Raw genomic sequence first — 15,566 nt, 5'->3', positions numbered from 1 at the left:
AAACATTTTCCTTTCACAGGAAGGCAGGTCCTCTAACATTCTCATTCACAACAATGGAAACATAAGGTTATAACAGACTTGATGTACTCAACCCCATTGAACTAAAGTTGGGGCCTACGGGCACTTGAGCATAATTCATATCTGTAGTCCACCTCTGAGAAAGGTGGTCAATAGCTGGCGGAATGTTTAAGTATGAGGAGTCTTCCACAAAATAAGAATACTTGGCACATCAGACGAATAAGTCTATAAAGCCAATGATATTTTAATTTTTCAGTTATTTGTTGTGAGAAATGTGCACTGCCCTACTATTTGTGAACCTTATGAACATTCATGCAAAATAAAAATGTCAACATTGTCATATACGCTTCAATGAAGGATACTACAGAGATGTTTTAATAGTGGGTTTTTTTCTTTCGACTAACTTCTGCCATAACCACGCCCTGCAACTGATGTGCTTTTTAAGGCACCATGACTCTAAATTGGAGAAGTTATCAATGATCATTAACACACACGCAAGCGTTCAATGGATATTGATGATGCACCGATATTACTCTTTCACCATTGACAACGATTTTGTGCACGGAAGTTATGGCATATGTTGCACGAGTACCAATCTGATCCATTGCCTTTATCAAAAAACACATTTTGGACTGTCGGTTTGAGGTTAATGGAAACAGGATTTGAGAGGTAGTTTTTTTTTTTCTCATGAAGAATGTTCCAACAGAAAGGACAAAATTATGCCATTTTGCCTTGATTTTGAACATGTCATGTCCCCAAAAACTATCATCCACTGAGAATAGTGAAAACACCTGTGACACACACGGGGGACTAGCGGGGGCATGATTATGGCAGAAGTTAGTTGGAGAACAAAAAATTGTTATTTATACCTGATGTATAACAGAAGTACCATGTTCCTATTCTAAGGACATGGACTCTTGACTTATTCTAGCTTTACAAACATGCCAACTGGGATGTAGTGTTAACCTCAAACTAAACACTGAAGTGCAAAGATGGAATATCAGTAGGTTCAGATTTCAAAATCAGCATTCCCTTAAAGTTGTGTTCGCGTGACAGCAATATAACAGAATAATTAATCCCCGCCTGATTAGGTACCAGTTATGTCGATAAGATGACAGATGACCCTGAATTCACAAAGTCGCTTGCTCAATTACAAAGCAAGGAACTAAGTTAAGCGTTTACTCTTAAATCGTTTTCACAGTGCAATAACATACTGAGGAGTAGCATCCCTTTTCCAACACTGAGGTCAGTGATGTGATCTTGAATGCGGTCTGTACAGCAGCTGCATTTTATCAACTCACATGTTCTCCACACACATGGCAATGCCCATCCCTCCACCGATGCAAAGGGAAGCCACGCCCCTTTGACCTCCTGTCCTCTGGAGCGCGTGCAGCAAGGTCACCAGCACCCTGCACCCAGACATGCCTATGGGATGGCCCAGAGAGATGGCGCCTCCACTCACATTCACCTAAGAAGTACATGGCAGTTATCAAATCTAGTGTGTAACTTTTGTCTGTTTGACAATGTTGGCACATTTTTCTCCCGAACAACCCTCCAGGCTCACATATACAGAAGAGGCCTCTAAAACACCAGGTGAATACTACATGGTTTACTGTGACCACTTGTTACCTTGTCAATGTTCAGACCGAGCTCTTTGACCACAGCAATGGACTGGGCAGCAAATGCTTCGTTGATCTCAAACAGGTCAACCTGCTCCATCTGCCAACCGGCTTTCTCAACCTAGCAGAGCAAATAAAGGAGGGAGAAAGTATTGAAAACACAACAGCCTCAAATGTATAAATGTTTTGCATATTCAAACATTCATGACCAGTTCTCACCGCTTTCCTAATGGCTGGTACTGGTCCCATCCCCATGACTGACGGGTCGAGGCCAGCTTGAGCCCATGAGATGATTCTGGCCATGGGTTTTAAGCCCCGCCTCTCCGCCTCTGACTGACTCATGAGGACAGTTGCTGCTGCTCCATCATTAATGCCTATGAGTTAAGAAGAAAAAAGGGGCTTTAAAGATGCTGTGTAATGTTAACAGTAAATATAGATGCCAGACTGACTATAAATAGAAGAGGGGTGCACTGGCAGACAGCCATTACAATAAGTGAAAGCAGAGGAGACGTGACATCACATCCATTTCTGTACCTGAAGCGTTACCAGCAGTGACTGTGCCACTGTTGTCTTTGATAAAGCAAGGCCTGAGTTTGGACATTTCATCCACACTGCTGCCATGCCGAGGGAACTCATCAACCTTTACCTCTATTGGACCTAAGAGTGAGCGGAGGAAAGTCTTCCTTATTTCTTTATTTATCAAAATTTCAGCGACTGTATAAGAATAAGCTTGTAAAGACATATCAGCAAGCACCCCTATATCAGCAAGCACCCCTTGCCTTTTCTGGATGGCACCACAACTGGCACAATCTCCTGGTCAAAATATCCAGCTTTTTGGGCAGCCTCCGTCTTGTTCTGGGACTGGACAGCAAACTGGTCCTGTTGCTCGCGACTAACACACCACTGTTTTGCCACGTTCTCCGCTGATAGTGATTCATCATAAACATATAAAACTGAGATGCCACTCTGCAGTAGTAAAACACTTGGTGACAATGCTGAAATGTCAACTTACGGATTCAAGACTACAGGGCTTTTGACTATGAGAAACCATTGTTGTCCTGACCTGTTATGCCCATGTGATAGCCATGAAAAGCATCAGTCAGGCCATCGGCAACCATGGAGTCCTGAAGGGAGGCATCGCCCATCTTTATTCCTGTCCTCATATGCAATGTGTGTGGGGTCTTGTTTGGGGGTCAATAAAAAAAGAGAAAGCAAAGGGTTGTTTTTTTTTAGATGCTGTATTTTTTTGGGCCAGGTCTTTTGCCCTCACTTCACTTCCTGAAATCTCTTGTCTCTTCTCTCGGTACTCACCCTGCTCATGCTCTCCATACCCCCTGCCACCACCACAGTGGACTCTCCGGTTTGGATGGACTGGGCTCCAAGGCACACAGCCTTCAGTCCTGAGCCACACACCATCTGGCAGCTCCAGGCTGGGACCGGGTATGGGATGCCCGCCTTCACACTGGCCTGGCGTGCCGGATTCTGCCCATGACCTGAGGGGAATTGAAGGCAAGGTGGATGAGAAGAGATAATAATGAGTTATGGTAGTTTTTAAAATATCTGCATCTAAGTTGACAGGGAGAAGATTGCCACATGGCCATGGGACCACAGCCACACATGTACACTTTTTTTCTGGGTGATTTGCTAAGCTCTACCTGCTGTTAGTGCATGTCCCACGATAACCTCGGACACCTCTTCTGGCTTCACCCCAGCCCGCTTCAGAACGTTCTTGATCACCACAGCACACAGGTCATGCAGAGGCAAAGTAGACAGGCCACCATTGAAGGACCCTTTTCGTAAATGAGGATTCACATGTTATTAAGATGTCAGCGAATTATACGTTAATAACTCAAAACTTCAACGTCACTACCAGGAAGCTATTGATCAAAATATTCTAATGTAAACACGAATGCTTATGTCCTTTTGAAGAGATACTTTGGTCTAGATGTCACGTTTATAGTGATGTCGTAGGTTTTGACAGGGAATTTAGTGCAGAGATCCGCTGCAATAACAAAACAATAAGGCCAGGCGTTGCAAGTATTTTCTACAGAAGCTTTTAAGGTTATTTCTCTTTTCTTTTTCGCTTTTAACGTTATTTCTTGTTTTGTTAAAACAGCCAATCGCAAAAAGATGTTACGTCCGGACGCTGCGCACATTCAGCCAATCACTGCTATCAGAAGAAATCTGCACACGTCAGGAAGCCAATCAGCGCTCCGCAACAGTCAACTACGTGAACCGACACCACTCGGACTACAACTGGTGTGAGTCAACATACGCGACTCATTTTACTGAACACATGAACTCAACTCTTATTTTAAACTGTTGTCCCAGACTGGCAAATTTCACCACTGTAGAGAGCGCTTACAACTACGAAAAGGGGATGTCTGGTTGGCATTGGATGTATTAGATGAAAAGAAAAAAAATTTTTTTTTTTGCACCCTACCAATTGCGGTCCTCGCAGCGGAGACGATAACAACTGCTGTAGAAGTCATTTGGACAACCTCGTGAAATGCCTTGCTTCAGCCGCTCCGGTGCCAGTGCAGATTGTGCGTGCCTGCTCGCCTCTGCCAGCCGTTCTGGATACGTCGACACTCGCTGAATGATAAAAGTTATCGATGGGTGTTTGTTGGTGAGAGCGAAGCTAGAGCGCTACCATGCGGCCCGGAGGAATACAGATCATTCATAAGATGAGGGCATCAGCCGCCTTTAAACGCCAAAGCTGCCAACTCATTTGATTATTTTTGCTTTTTTACGCCTAACCATCAGGTAAGGAAGGCAATGTGCTTTCATAGCAGAAGTAATCTAGTCTTTGATACCGTGCTTCACAAGGGGCATTCCAATAATGTTTACACCATAATATTAAAAGTCTTTATTGATATTTGGTCAGTACATGAAAAGGATTGAAGTCAGTAATACGAACAAAGTACATCGCATATAAACTACACACAAGAAGAATCTGTTGAACAAAATTTTGCCAGGGATGGAAAATTAAAAGTCGCATGTTTAAACAAAACACAGGCCAATTTTTTAAAAAAGACCTTGAACATTGTAAAGCTACTGTGATTCAGTGAACTAATTTGCTGACTTTTATTGACAACAGGTTACAATTCCAGATGCCTGATAAGTGTCGTGAGCTCAAACAGCTGACATGTTCAAATGAAGCAATAATAGAAGGAAAATAACTACTTTCAAAATCATACATCCACTCGCTCTTTTACATATAATGTCCCTGTTAAGCAACACAAACATGGCCGAGGCATCACGGTAGGGAAGGGAGAGTTTAAAAACAAAATAATTTTCTGGACATTACTGTTTTACAGACTATGCATTTGTTGTCACATTTGTGTGTTGTATAAAAAGAAAATGACAGTTGAGGTGATATAAACTAGATTACAAAACTGCACTGTCGTTGGTGCTGGAGTCCAAGCCATTTTGAGCATGCCGTGACCCTGCAGTCCGGTTGCCCTTGGTCACTGGGCCAGTCTTGTCCTCGTGGGGATCGGTGTTGGAGTCCGTGTCATTCGAGTGCTGAGTCAGAGATGTCTCGCTGCCTGTCGGCGAGTCCACACTCTCGTACCCTGCGCTCAGCTGGCTTCCGAACCCCCCTGCTCCTCCTACATTCACAGCACCAGTCTGGCTCCCTGCCGCCTCTTCTGAGTGGTTGGAGAGTTTGATCTCGGCCTCACCGGGGCTGGAGACCATAGGAGACATAGGAAAATCTTCCTCAGTACTGCTGACTTCTCGGTACAGGCTGGGGGTAGTGGTCTCGCTCCTCTGGGATGAGTCGCCGTTGCTTGGTCCATTGGAGACCCTCCCATAGTCTTTACCCATTGGCTCAGAGGTTGCCGTGGTTTGCTCAGGCTGGGCAGATGGTTCAGCAGATGAGCTGCAAGTGTTGGGGGAAGTCCTGCTAGGTCCTGCGCCTGTAAAAGCCCCCTGGGTTTGGGAGAGCTGCTGGCGAGTCTCCTTCAACTGCTGCTGTAGGACAAGGATGGTGCTTTGCATTCCCTCTACCTCCTCATCAAGCTGAATAATAAAGTCATTCAACTCTGGGGGAGGAGATCAGACAGACAAGCAACCAAGAATTCAGAGCAAGAACCCAGGTGTGACTGCTGATGATGTCATTGAAAGCTATGGTCATCTGGCTGTGAAATGGGGATAAAGTTAGTGTTCTTACCGTCCTGGCTACTCTTGAGCTCCTCACTGTACTTCTTTTGCAAGGCCAGCTCAGCCTCCAGTTGGGCAATTCGTCCCTGGGAGAGCTGCCTGCCCAACTCCTGGTTTTCCTGAATCAGCATTCGACACTTGGCCATCAGTTTCTTCCCTGTTTGGCTGCAAGGGGAAACAAGTCTCACATCACATTGTGAACCAGGAGACAACAGCTTCTAGAGGCAAATACAGTGATGTAGTTTACCGGCTCCAAATGCCTGATGTATCTTCTACTATGCAAAGGATCAACGGTAACTTAGTCAATAGTAACATACCCGATATTTAATCAACCTGGAATTAAGGGCAAAGTTGCAATGCTTTAGAAAAAATTAGCAAGAATCACAGTCTAACAACATAAATTTACTATTTCATACAATTACCATATATTTCCTGTTTGAGGTCCGAAACAGATTTGGAGACATTTATAACTGTGCCTACTATCCTCAACAAGGTACTCATAACCACATTTCTGTGGAATAAAATCACTCCATGTTAACACTGTGACTCAATTCACCATGTTTCATGCATCATTGAAGAAGCATTCTATAATACTTCGTAGCTGTTCTGTCACCAAAAAAACTGTCAAATGCAAACACACAAGCTGGGAACACTGCACCAACTAACACTAAGTTATAAATTCAAGTAACACATTAACGTAGAATAAGAAAAACCAGTAGTGGCAGTTGCAAAATATTAGTTACTGACTAAAATACGGACTGAAATAATTCTACGATGTAAATTGTTAATCCAGTGCCATGAGCAGATATTTTCAACAAAACTAAAACTTTGTATTGTAGTGTTCATCTTCAACATATCAGAACAATTTTTCAACAATTAAAAACAGATGGCTTGACGATCTCCTATCTCAGCTTTACAGCAAGGTCAAGTAACAATGCCACAGTTCAGCATGTCTCTTTTCAGAATACGATGTGACTGTATTTTCTAAAGGTACCAATCCAGAAAGATATTGCCAATTTTTTTTCCAGAGCCAGCTGTAAAATAAAATAAGTTACCATCATAAAATCTGTTTAACAATATCACACTGCACTATAACAGTCTATGAGCCCATAGTTTATGCTGGCTGATGGACATTAAAATGATCAACAAACAATAGCAGATTAATCAAGCGTGCCATATTAGGCAGAATTAACCCTCACCTCAACAGGTTCCTTTAAGGCTAATTATGAAGAAAACTGTTGATCTATGTCTACCACTCTTTTCAAGAAATAAATTGATATTATGCATCGCAGATTACTTAAAAGTTAACCATGTCTTTTCCACAAGGGAATAAGTTGACTATTACCTGACTTGTTAATTATTTTAGAATGTGGTAGAAATTAAGTGCATCTAACTTTCAAAAGGATGTATACACACCACACTGCAAGTCTGAATATGATTATCTCTCCTATGAGACAAATCTGGGCTCATCTTTGTTTAAAGAAAAGGGTAAAAAATAAAACCATATTTGAGGGTTTCATTGCTAATACAGTAATGAAAATAAAGTATGCATCACATAGATGAGAAAGAAATTAAATGAGCTAGTGTAAACGGCTGGGGTGAAGGGGTGGGTTGTGATGTTAATCACAAAACACAGAAATACAATTAATACATTCTTATTAATGTGTAACATTGGTCGTTTAAAACATTTGCATTCACAACTTTACAAAAGCACTCTATGCACCTACAGCAGTGTGTTCCATTTACATCAGGAGAATTAAACCTATAGTTTAATGCATAAAGCCCTTTATAGTTCTTATTTTACATGGGTGCAACATGGCATTCAGGCAAATCATATTACTTGGATCACACACACTGCAGTCAATGCAGAGAGACTTCATAGAAACAAGAGAAAAGGAAATGAAAGGCCAATGAAAAGAAATAGTCACAAAATGAAATATAGAAATACACTACCCGTGCACGGACCCATGTTCAACAACACAGGCAATTGGACCCTCATGCCCGAGCCATAGTCCCTTCCGGACTGAGGATCTGGCTTCGCCGGCACAGTCTGAAAACACTCTACTGGTTCCTCCCCAAAAGTCTTAAGGAATTTCTAGTGGCTCCTCCCAAAAGTCTTACAGCTTCCTCCCAAAAGTCTTACATCTTATTCTAGAATGCAATGTACACTAGACTCTGTCCAAAAAGTCATTAGAATTCTCAGGCAGACTAGCAGGTATGCATGTGGTGTAATCCACAGTTAAATGTCTTCTATAAGCGAGTATGGGAAAGGTTTTTAAATGTTCAAGAGCTTATTTAGGCTAGGGAGGCCCCCTGCTTGGAGCAGTTTTCCCCAAGACTGACTCAACCCCCAATTAAATATGACAACTTTGGGCTGAGGGAGCGGACAGGGCACATCCATGTCGGTAGTGAGTGACCACCTCTTCAGGAACAGTCCCGACTCCTTCAGGCCCTTGGACGGTGAGGGGGGGGGGGGGTACGAAGGGAGAGAGCTGAAACACAAGTGTCACCTGAACATACTGTCTTTTCAGTTTAGATTATGCGATATGTAGCTGGCACAGTGCAAGAGTACAAAAAACATGGCAGTTTGTTTTGCTTTCTGTAAAGTCTGAGTCTCGTTGCGAGTACAGCAATTCTCAGCCTTCCCCCCCACAATTGTTCCTGCATGCCTGCAGTGAGTGGGGGGCGTGAGGAAGTCTTGACTTTTTTGGGGGGGGGGGGTTATTTTGATTGTCTTTACCTATCAGGTGTAAATTTCCAGGCACTCAGTTCATTTTGGGCCTGCTCCAGTTTGTCTTTAGTCTGTTCCAGTTCAGCCTTCATTTTGAGGAAAAACAAGTTGATGGCTGGGTCCACCATGGACGATCGCAGTTGGGCTGCACTTGGCTGCTGGACTTGCTTGAGATACTGGATCTGGGTCTGCAGGAGAAAAGAGGCAAGTGTCAGTGAATTGTACCCATCTTTGCATCCACAAATGGATTGGGGACAGTGCTGTTTGTAATTGGTGCCAACCGTGTCTATGACATTTATAATATCTGCAATGGCTACGCCAACCTTTTTTATAAGCCATGTATGTCGAATTAAACATTTAGTTACCGCCACAATTTCTTGGGTCCTCAGTCAATATTCAAATTGAGAGTCAGACTTAAATGAGTCAGAATTAGATAAGTAATTTGAGTTAAAACCAGTTTGATGGCCTGGGGGTCTTGTGTAATATTGAAACAAACCAATCCTTAACACCATCATTAACCAGTCCCTTTCCTTGTAATACAACGTGAACCATTTGTTTTTGGGGAAAATTAGTCAAGGTAACAAAAACTCACCTATAATTCCCCAGTTCAATGGCATCACAAAATGTTTACAAAACTAATTTGACTCTATTTAGGCAATGGGTGAAGATCAGATGCTTCAAAATGCACAGGCCTTATCACACAATTTATTGTCTATAACAGTCCACTAGCCATCACAGTATATGTCACTTAGCAACAGCTGTATAACATCACTGGCTGGGAACAGTTAATGGGGTAAAATGAAACTGACACTGATGCCACCCTTCATGTTTCTTTTCTTTTTCTTTTTTTTTACAACCACTCTTGATGGAACCTGCTGGAGTAGAAGTAATCTCAGTTGTCTGAGAGAACAGAGACAGGAAGAATGGCATTTACTGACATTAAGCCACTGGGTGATCCACTGAACTGTCAACCTGATAAGAACTAAGGAAGCCCTGCTCCACAAGCTTCAACTTTAGCCCACTTTTTAATGGCACAAAATCAGTATGTGATTTGGATTAAAAGTCACAATTTACTCATTATGAAGGGATTAAGTTACACATAGCATAATCAATCATTTATACTACTCAAAAGACCCAGGATTTGCAGTACTAAGTCAGTAACTATATAGAAAAAGTTAATGTTTACATTTCCCCTCGGGGATGAATAAAGTATTCTGAAAAATACAATGCTCACATCAATTCTGACAATCAAAAGTGCTCAAATTGGATTTTTAGCTATCAAATGTATTTAACAATTTTAGGGAACTTCAAGTGTCCTCTTTTCAGGCAAACACCAAACAACTTCTTTCCAAATCCTCATTAAAGTAGGCAGCAGGCTAACAGACACATACCGTGCACTCTTGCATTTCTTGCTCCTTGGTGGCGAGCCGCATGACCAGGATGTTCTCCCTGCGTGCAGACTCCTGCTGCTGCTGCTTCAGCTTCTCTTCAGACTCTTTCAGCCCTGTCACATCATTTGCTAAGGTAGCAGAGAGGAAAACGATGTATAACATGTGCAGCACGAGAGATACTACACAGCAAAATGTATCGAAGAATAATTTTTAGAAGAATAATTTTGATGGAGTAGTAAGAAAATAGATGTTGTCTCGTATTGAAAAGAGGGTCTGTTATAAATTTGAACAAAAGTGTACTTACAACTAAGGTCCGCATACTTTGCCTCCAGGACCTGGACATAAGCTTCATGTTGCTTCCACCTGGAAGAGAGGAAATGTCAATAAACTGTGACTCAACCCCAATAGCGAGGACTTTCTCTCCCCAACACACTCCCAATGCCAACTGCAGAATTACACCTACCTGGTACACAACTCCTCCCTGGTCAGGGTCTTCATGTCAGATTCACTGAGGCGAACCTGCAGGGGGAAGGAGAACCAAGAAATTAGTCAGATAAACAGGCCCGACATCATGCTGAACACTGGCGCGCAGAAATGGGGTCCCTAACGAGGAATACAAACTGACCTTCTTCGGAAGGGGCTCCTCGTTGGTCATTCTCAGCTCTGAAAAGGAACGAGAAGAAAAAAGAGAAAAAAAAGGAGAATTGTGATTAACTCAACATGACTGCCATGTGTGCCAAGACGACTCCAACCTTTGGTAGTTTTAACAGTTGGCAGCGCTTGGGGACCGGAAGCAAGGAACAAAATAGATATTGGCGCACTAGATGACTTTAAAAATGATCGTATAGGGGAGGGAGGCATAGAAGTGACAGCTATAAGGATGACCATATAGCACGGCTGGTCAGCCACACGCCGAGGCCGGCAGGAAAACGCGGCCGCGGCGATGCGATGGTGTTGCGGGCAAAAATGCATAGTGGTGCAAGCGTGTCGGGGGTAGTGAAGAAGAAAGAGCTCAATAGCCTGCTGGCTAACTCGTAAATCTGCTCGGGTGGATTTATTTTTAACCGGCTGGCAAAATAATCGCAGGCAGGCTTGGAGGGTAATTACTATGGAGTTACATTTCCCCCGCATACGTTTAGGCAAGCAGCATGCGATACTTGGCCGTGTTTTCAGCTTCTTGTTATCACAAAATGGCGGTGAAGGAAAAAAGGCTCCCTCCCTGACGTTCCCTTTTCCTGCAACAAGCGGTGTCGATGCTGCAGATTATACCGCCGTCATACACTCACCCAACCCGTTTCCGTCGACCACCAGAACGTTTAGGTTTCAAGCAGTCAGTTGATGCGGAAATGTCTAATCCAGTTTACTACCCGCTATGTCGCTAGTTTACGTTGTCTTGTATAGGTGCAGTCGCCATCACCGTCGTGAGAAGTGCCAGCGGCAGTAAACTAGCTCCAGCGTAATGCTGCCGTCCTGCGCCTGCACTTACTTGCCTTGCTGCAGAGCTCTACCACCTCTAAGGGCGGGGCGACGTCGCACGTCATCATCCACTTTTTGTTATATCTATCTATCTATCTATCTATCTATCTATCTATCTATCTATCTATCTATCTATCTATCTATCTATCTATCTATCTATCTATCTATCTATCTATCTATCTATCTATCTATCTAGCTATTTAGCTATCTAGCTATTTATCTAGCTATGGATCTATCTATATTATAGTACGATGCATTTACTTTATAGTTGCATTTCATAAAATGAAAACGCTTGGAAACCGTCTAAATTGAATTGCATTAGGAGTTTGGGGGGGGGGGGGTCGCAAATGCTCTCACGGCCATCTACCACGGTTTAATTTCAAATTTTAAGACTAGTTTTTCTGGACGCGCGCGCAAAAGGCCTGTGAACTTTTGTAAGGGCCGTGCGGAACCAACCTGAAGGGGGGGGGGGTGTCTGAAAGCACCGCAGACATGGCAAGGTATTGTAACGACTGTTTTAATGTGTAGGATCTATAATATGGTCTAATTCAAGGTGTTTATTTTGCGTGATTAACTTACAATACGTGGCGGATCTGCATTTGTTTGTTTTTTTCACAGTAAGGGGCACCCCTACACCGTGATAATGGTACGTCTCCCCTCCCTGTCAAGTTGAAATTTAATTCTCAAGGGCAGTCCCGGTGGTTTGGTGGAAGCGTGTGTCCTGCGAGTATTTCAGCAATATCACCGGCATGCTTAGCAGGGTTGGTCAAATACGCAGGTAAAAACCGATGTCAACTTAGCAGGTACATAGTAAAAGAAGTTATAATTGTCCACGAAGTTGATGCCGAGAAATGGAGACTTGGGTATCCCATGCTGTCTGGAGTTGATGCTATCATATCCTAGCAGCATAGCTAGGTTAGCTTGTGGCGTTTGCTAGAATGCAATACAGCTACCGGCTATATAGAAAACAATGACCAAATAAATGATTTTGACTGAGAATGGTACATATTTTCCTTTCGTGCCCTTCCTCGTTGACCCCTTTCAATTTAACTTTATTGTACCCGAGCATTTACCTTGACCGTATACATCACATGACTTTTAATGTGAAACTTGGCCAGCATCTAAACAAGTTAATCGTGTCCAACCAATGTAGTTTAGGTCAGCCATTGCTCGCCTTTTGCTGAATACTCACTGATATCGATATTCAGGAGCTTAGCCTGCTTTTTAGTCACCTAGGACACCATTAACTAATATGAGATGATATGCGCATTTGTGTTTTAACAGAATTTCTTCGAATTTCAAAGTGGCTTGCGTTTTTCTTCCCTACGCAGTTTTCGAAACATGATTTTCCACCAGTTCAAGTTGAATGTAATTATTTCTAGCAAAGTGTATGTCACTTCAGTAATATTCTTTCTGTGAGAATATATTTGTATGATTTCCTTTTTTGTTTGTTTATTTGTTTGTTTGTTTGTTTCAGGTGTGCAGCCAGCCTGAGCCAGGTAGTGGCATCAAGGGAGAAGCACACACTCCCTGACCTGCCCTATGACTATGGCGCCCTGGAGCCCCACATCAATGCAGAGATAATGCAACTGCATCACAGCAAGCACCATGCTACCTATGTTAACAACCTGAACATTACAGAAGAGAAGTATCAGGAGGCACTGGCAAAGGGTACAAACAAAGAATTCAGTTGTAATCGGTCAGATTTTCTCATTGATTGGTAGTATCAGAATTGACTCTTTAGTCATCAAGGAGTATCTCCATCTGTTATTGTGGTTGAAATCGGCAATATAAATCCTGCATATAAGGATACTTTTAAATCTACATTTAAATGAACGTGTCAGTTAACGCGTATTAACTTATGAAAGTTGATACCTATATTACCTATATATCTTTTCTTGTTTAGGTTTCTCCAACTTTTACAGGTGTCGTTTTTGATGCAGATCTTGTGCTAGTAAACAAGCTAGTTGTGGTCCTCTGCTGATACACATGGATATATTTGGTTGTATTCCAGGAGATGTGACAACACAGGTTGCCCTCCAGCCTGCTCTTAAGTTTAATGGAGGAGGCCACATTAACCACACCATCTTCTGGACAAACCTCTCCCCAAATGGTGGAGGGGAACCCCAGGGTGAGAGAAAGCCGTAACAGGCATGATTTGTTTTGTGTCTTTGTCCTTCGTCGATTTGGCTGATGTCAACATAAGGACATTATTTTGTGTATTTAGCAAAACAAATTATAAAGTCAGGTAGACTAGGCCAAGTCTGATATTCCAATAACTAATTTTCAAAGTGTATTTTAAATAGGGCAAGTCATCAGAAGTGAGTCTTTTTTTCCAATTATTTTACTGGCTGACTGAGCAGAACTGCTCCCTATGGAAAGCTTTGCAATCATGTAAGCTTCCCGTTCAGCCCAATACAGCTTTTTTTGTTGCTTTTTAGGAGAGCTAATGGAGGCCATCAAGCGTGACTTTGGCTCCTTCCAGAAAATGAAGGAAAAGATGTCTGCTGCCACTGTGGCAGTACAGGGCTCGGGCTGGGGCTGGCTGGGCTATGACAAAGGGAGTGGTCATCTTCGCATTGCTGCCTGTGCTAACCAGGACCCCCTGCAGGGCACCACAGGTCAGTGGCTGGCTAATTACTACTGTGTCCTAGTCACTGAAAATGCTTTCTTTTGTTCACTCATAATGTCCCAAATGAAATTATAGACAGCAAGAAGTTATAGTTTCTTCCATCTGTCCCTTAGGTCTCATCCCCCTCCTCGGTATTGACGTATGGGAGCATGCTTACTATCTTCAGTATAAGAACGTACGACCTGACTATGTCAAAGCCATCTGGAATACAATCAGCTGGGAGAATGTGAGCGAGCGTCTCCAGACTGCAAAAAAGTAGACTAATCTCAAGACATCCCAGGTTGATCGCCTACACCCTAACTTCCAGACTTGAGCCAAAGTAATTTGCAAATAATTCTCGCTGTCGTTTAATTGTGGCAAGTTACAGAAAGCGACTGAATCTACCACATTGGAGCGATTTAAAGTGCTAGATTTATGCAAAATTGACTTTCCAAATCATTCATGTGATTGCTTAAACTCTGGCACTCATTGTCTTAAGTGGCAAATATTGCATATCTGGAACATAAGTAGGATAAAATGAATCAAACAAATAATTTGCTTGCACACTATGGCCCAAGGCTGCTTCCAATCCCAAGACTTCTTAAAAGCGCACAAAATGACCATCTTTCAAGTAAAGATGGCTGATATTCTCACATACTCTAAAGATGGCTGATATTCTCGCATACTCAAATTATGTCTGCCATACATTTAACTTTGTGTCAGAGCACTGTGTGTTGTGGATTTTGTTTTGTCATCAAGATCCAAAATTGTCAATAAATTACAGGGTTTGAAGTATTGTTCTGTACTTGCTGTGCTTTTTTTTCCCTTTTTGAGTACAATCACCTGAGCAGTCTCCCAATATTTGAAAATAATTTTTACAGGAAGTAGTGAGGAGAGTAAAGAAAAAAAACAAACACTGAGCTCAAATCAAACCAAAATGTTTCCTGTTTGCAATGATCATGGAATACCTCAAATATAGAATTTCACTAGATGAGGATGTAAGATATTTGAACTGTCGAAACAAATCCTGCTATATGATTCTGCTAGAATGTATTTTACCACCTATCCGATGCATTTTTTTTTCCAGTTTGTCTCATATTCATTGGGTTTCCAGCACTACTGTCCAGAAACATTTTCTCAGCAAACATTGCTTTGCTGGTTAATCAACTCTGTGGCTAACAAAATGTAATTCAAAATGTTTTGTTTACAGAGGAAATCAAGTGACTTCAATACGACTTGTAGGATTACTTAGCCCTCTAGAAATCTACTGAGCTGAAAAATGGCATAATCATGCCAGCTAGAAAATTCAGTATTAGCTCATGGAAACATGCTTCTTGCATGAAAAACGTGATAAAGTCCGGGAATCTTACGTCAGGCCTGTGGAGGGAACAGTTGTTACGAATAAGCCAAAAGGTGGCAGTGTTTTCCAAGGTTTTCTCTTCTACATGAAGAGCCAGTCTTGGGTGTGATTATTTGATCAAAGGCAAATTACTAATGACATACAATAATGCCAGCGTCAGCTATTAATGGCACAGTTACCATGTATTGTACTA

The 15,566-nt window shown here is 42.3% G+C and overlaps 3 protein-coding genes across 3 annotated transcripts; 1 reads left to right on the top strand and 2 right to left on the bottom strand.

Annotated features, from left to right (window-relative positions):
- Nucleotides 1-37: 37 nt before the first annotated feature.
- On the bottom strand, nucleotides 38-4,234 carry acat2 (acetyl-CoA acetyltransferase 2). The gene is made up of 9 exons (XM_056294836.1): nucleotides 4,081-4,234; nucleotides 3,293-3,427; nucleotides 2,949-3,130; nucleotides 2,701-2,818; nucleotides 2,417-2,560; nucleotides 2,172-2,294; nucleotides 1,857-2,011; nucleotides 1,648-1,758; nucleotides 38-1,486 (listed from the first exon to the last, which is right to left on the bottom strand). Exons 1-9 carry the CDS (start codon nucleotides 4,127-4,129, stop codon nucleotides 1,316-1,318), a joined length of 1,188 nt encoding a protein of 395 aa, XP_056150811.1. The 5' UTR covers nucleotides 4,130-4,234; the 3' UTR covers nucleotides 38-1,315.
- A 274-nt stretch (nucleotides 4,235-4,508) lies between these two features.
- wtap (WT1 associated protein) lies at nucleotides 4,509-11,427 on the bottom strand. The gene is made up of 8 exons (XM_056294835.1): nucleotides 11,213-11,427; nucleotides 10,552-10,589; nucleotides 10,390-10,445; nucleotides 10,231-10,289; nucleotides 9,927-10,054; nucleotides 8,545-8,723; nucleotides 5,815-5,969; nucleotides 4,509-5,686 (listed from the first exon to the last, which is right to left on the bottom strand). The coding sequence occupies exons 2-8, from the start codon at nucleotides 10,579-10,581 to the stop codon at nucleotides 5,028-5,030; spliced, it is 1,266 nt and encodes a 421-aa protein (XP_056150810.1). The 5' UTR covers nucleotides 10,582-10,589; nucleotides 11,213-11,427; the 3' UTR covers nucleotides 4,509-5,027.
- Nucleotides 11,428-11,817: 390 nt separating this feature from the next.
- sod2 (superoxide dismutase 2, mitochondrial) lies at nucleotides 11,818-14,837 on the top strand. Its single transcript, XM_056294839.1, has 6 exons — nucleotides 11,818-11,902; nucleotides 12,021-12,180; nucleotides 12,880-13,073; nucleotides 13,417-13,533; nucleotides 13,844-14,023; nucleotides 14,148-14,837. Exons 2-6 carry the CDS (start codon nucleotides 12,152-12,154, stop codon nucleotides 14,291-14,293), a joined length of 666 nt encoding a protein of 221 aa, XP_056150814.1. The 5' UTR covers nucleotides 11,818-11,902; nucleotides 12,021-12,151; the 3' UTR covers nucleotides 14,294-14,837.
- Nucleotides 14,838-15,566: the final 729 nt, after the last annotated feature.

Source organism: Lampris incognitus, chromosome 15 (genome assembly GCF_029633865.1).
Source record: "Lampris incognitus isolate fLamInc1 chromosome 15, fLamInc1.hap2, whole genome shotgun sequence".
In the NCBI taxonomy this organism is placed as follows: Eukaryota; Metazoa; Chordata; class Actinopteri; order Lampriformes; family Lampridae; genus Lampris; species Lampris incognitus.
The sequence above is the reverse complement of the archived record's forward strand: the minus strand, read 5'-3'. Positions and strand labels throughout refer to the sequence as shown.

Excerpts from the sequence above, each read along its gene's own strand:
- sod2 (XM_056294839.1), top strand. The coding sequence starts at position 12,152 with ATGCTTAGCAGGGTTGGTCAAATACGCAG. Across the intron at positions 12,181-12,879 it reads AGGGTTGGTCAAATACGCAG|GTGTGCAGCCAGCCTGAGCC; the intron begins GTAAAAACCGAT and ends TGTTTGTTTCAG. Across the intron at positions 13,534-13,843 it reads TGGTGGAGGGGAACCCCAGG|GAGAGCTAATGGAGGCCATC; the intron begins GTGAGAGAAAGC and ends GTTGCTTTTTAG.
- acat2 (XM_056294836.1), bottom strand. The coding sequence starts at position 4,129 with ATGACTTCTACAGCAGTTGTTATCGTCTCCGCTGCGAGGACCGCAATT. Across the intron at positions 2,295-2,416 it reads TGTGGTGCCATCCAGAAAAG|GTCCAATAGAGGTAAAGGTT; the intron begins GCAAGGGGTGCT and ends GCTCACTCTTAG. Across the intron at positions 1,487-1,647 it reads TCGGTCTGAACATTGACAAG|GTGAATGTGAGTGGAGGCGC; the intron begins GTAACAAGTGGT and ends TGTACTTCTTAG.
- wtap (XM_056294835.1), bottom strand. The coding sequence starts at position 10,581 with ATGACCAACGAGGAGCCCCTTCCGAAGAAG. Across the intron at positions 10,446-10,551 it reads AGGAGCCCCTTCCGAAGAAG|GTTCGCCTCAGTGAATCTGA; the intron begins GTCAGTTTGTAT and ends TTCCCCCTGCAG. Across the intron at positions 5,970-8,544 it reads TGGAAATTTACACCTGATAG|CCAAACAGGGAAGAAACTGA; the intron begins GTAAAGACAATC and ends TTCCCCTTGCAG.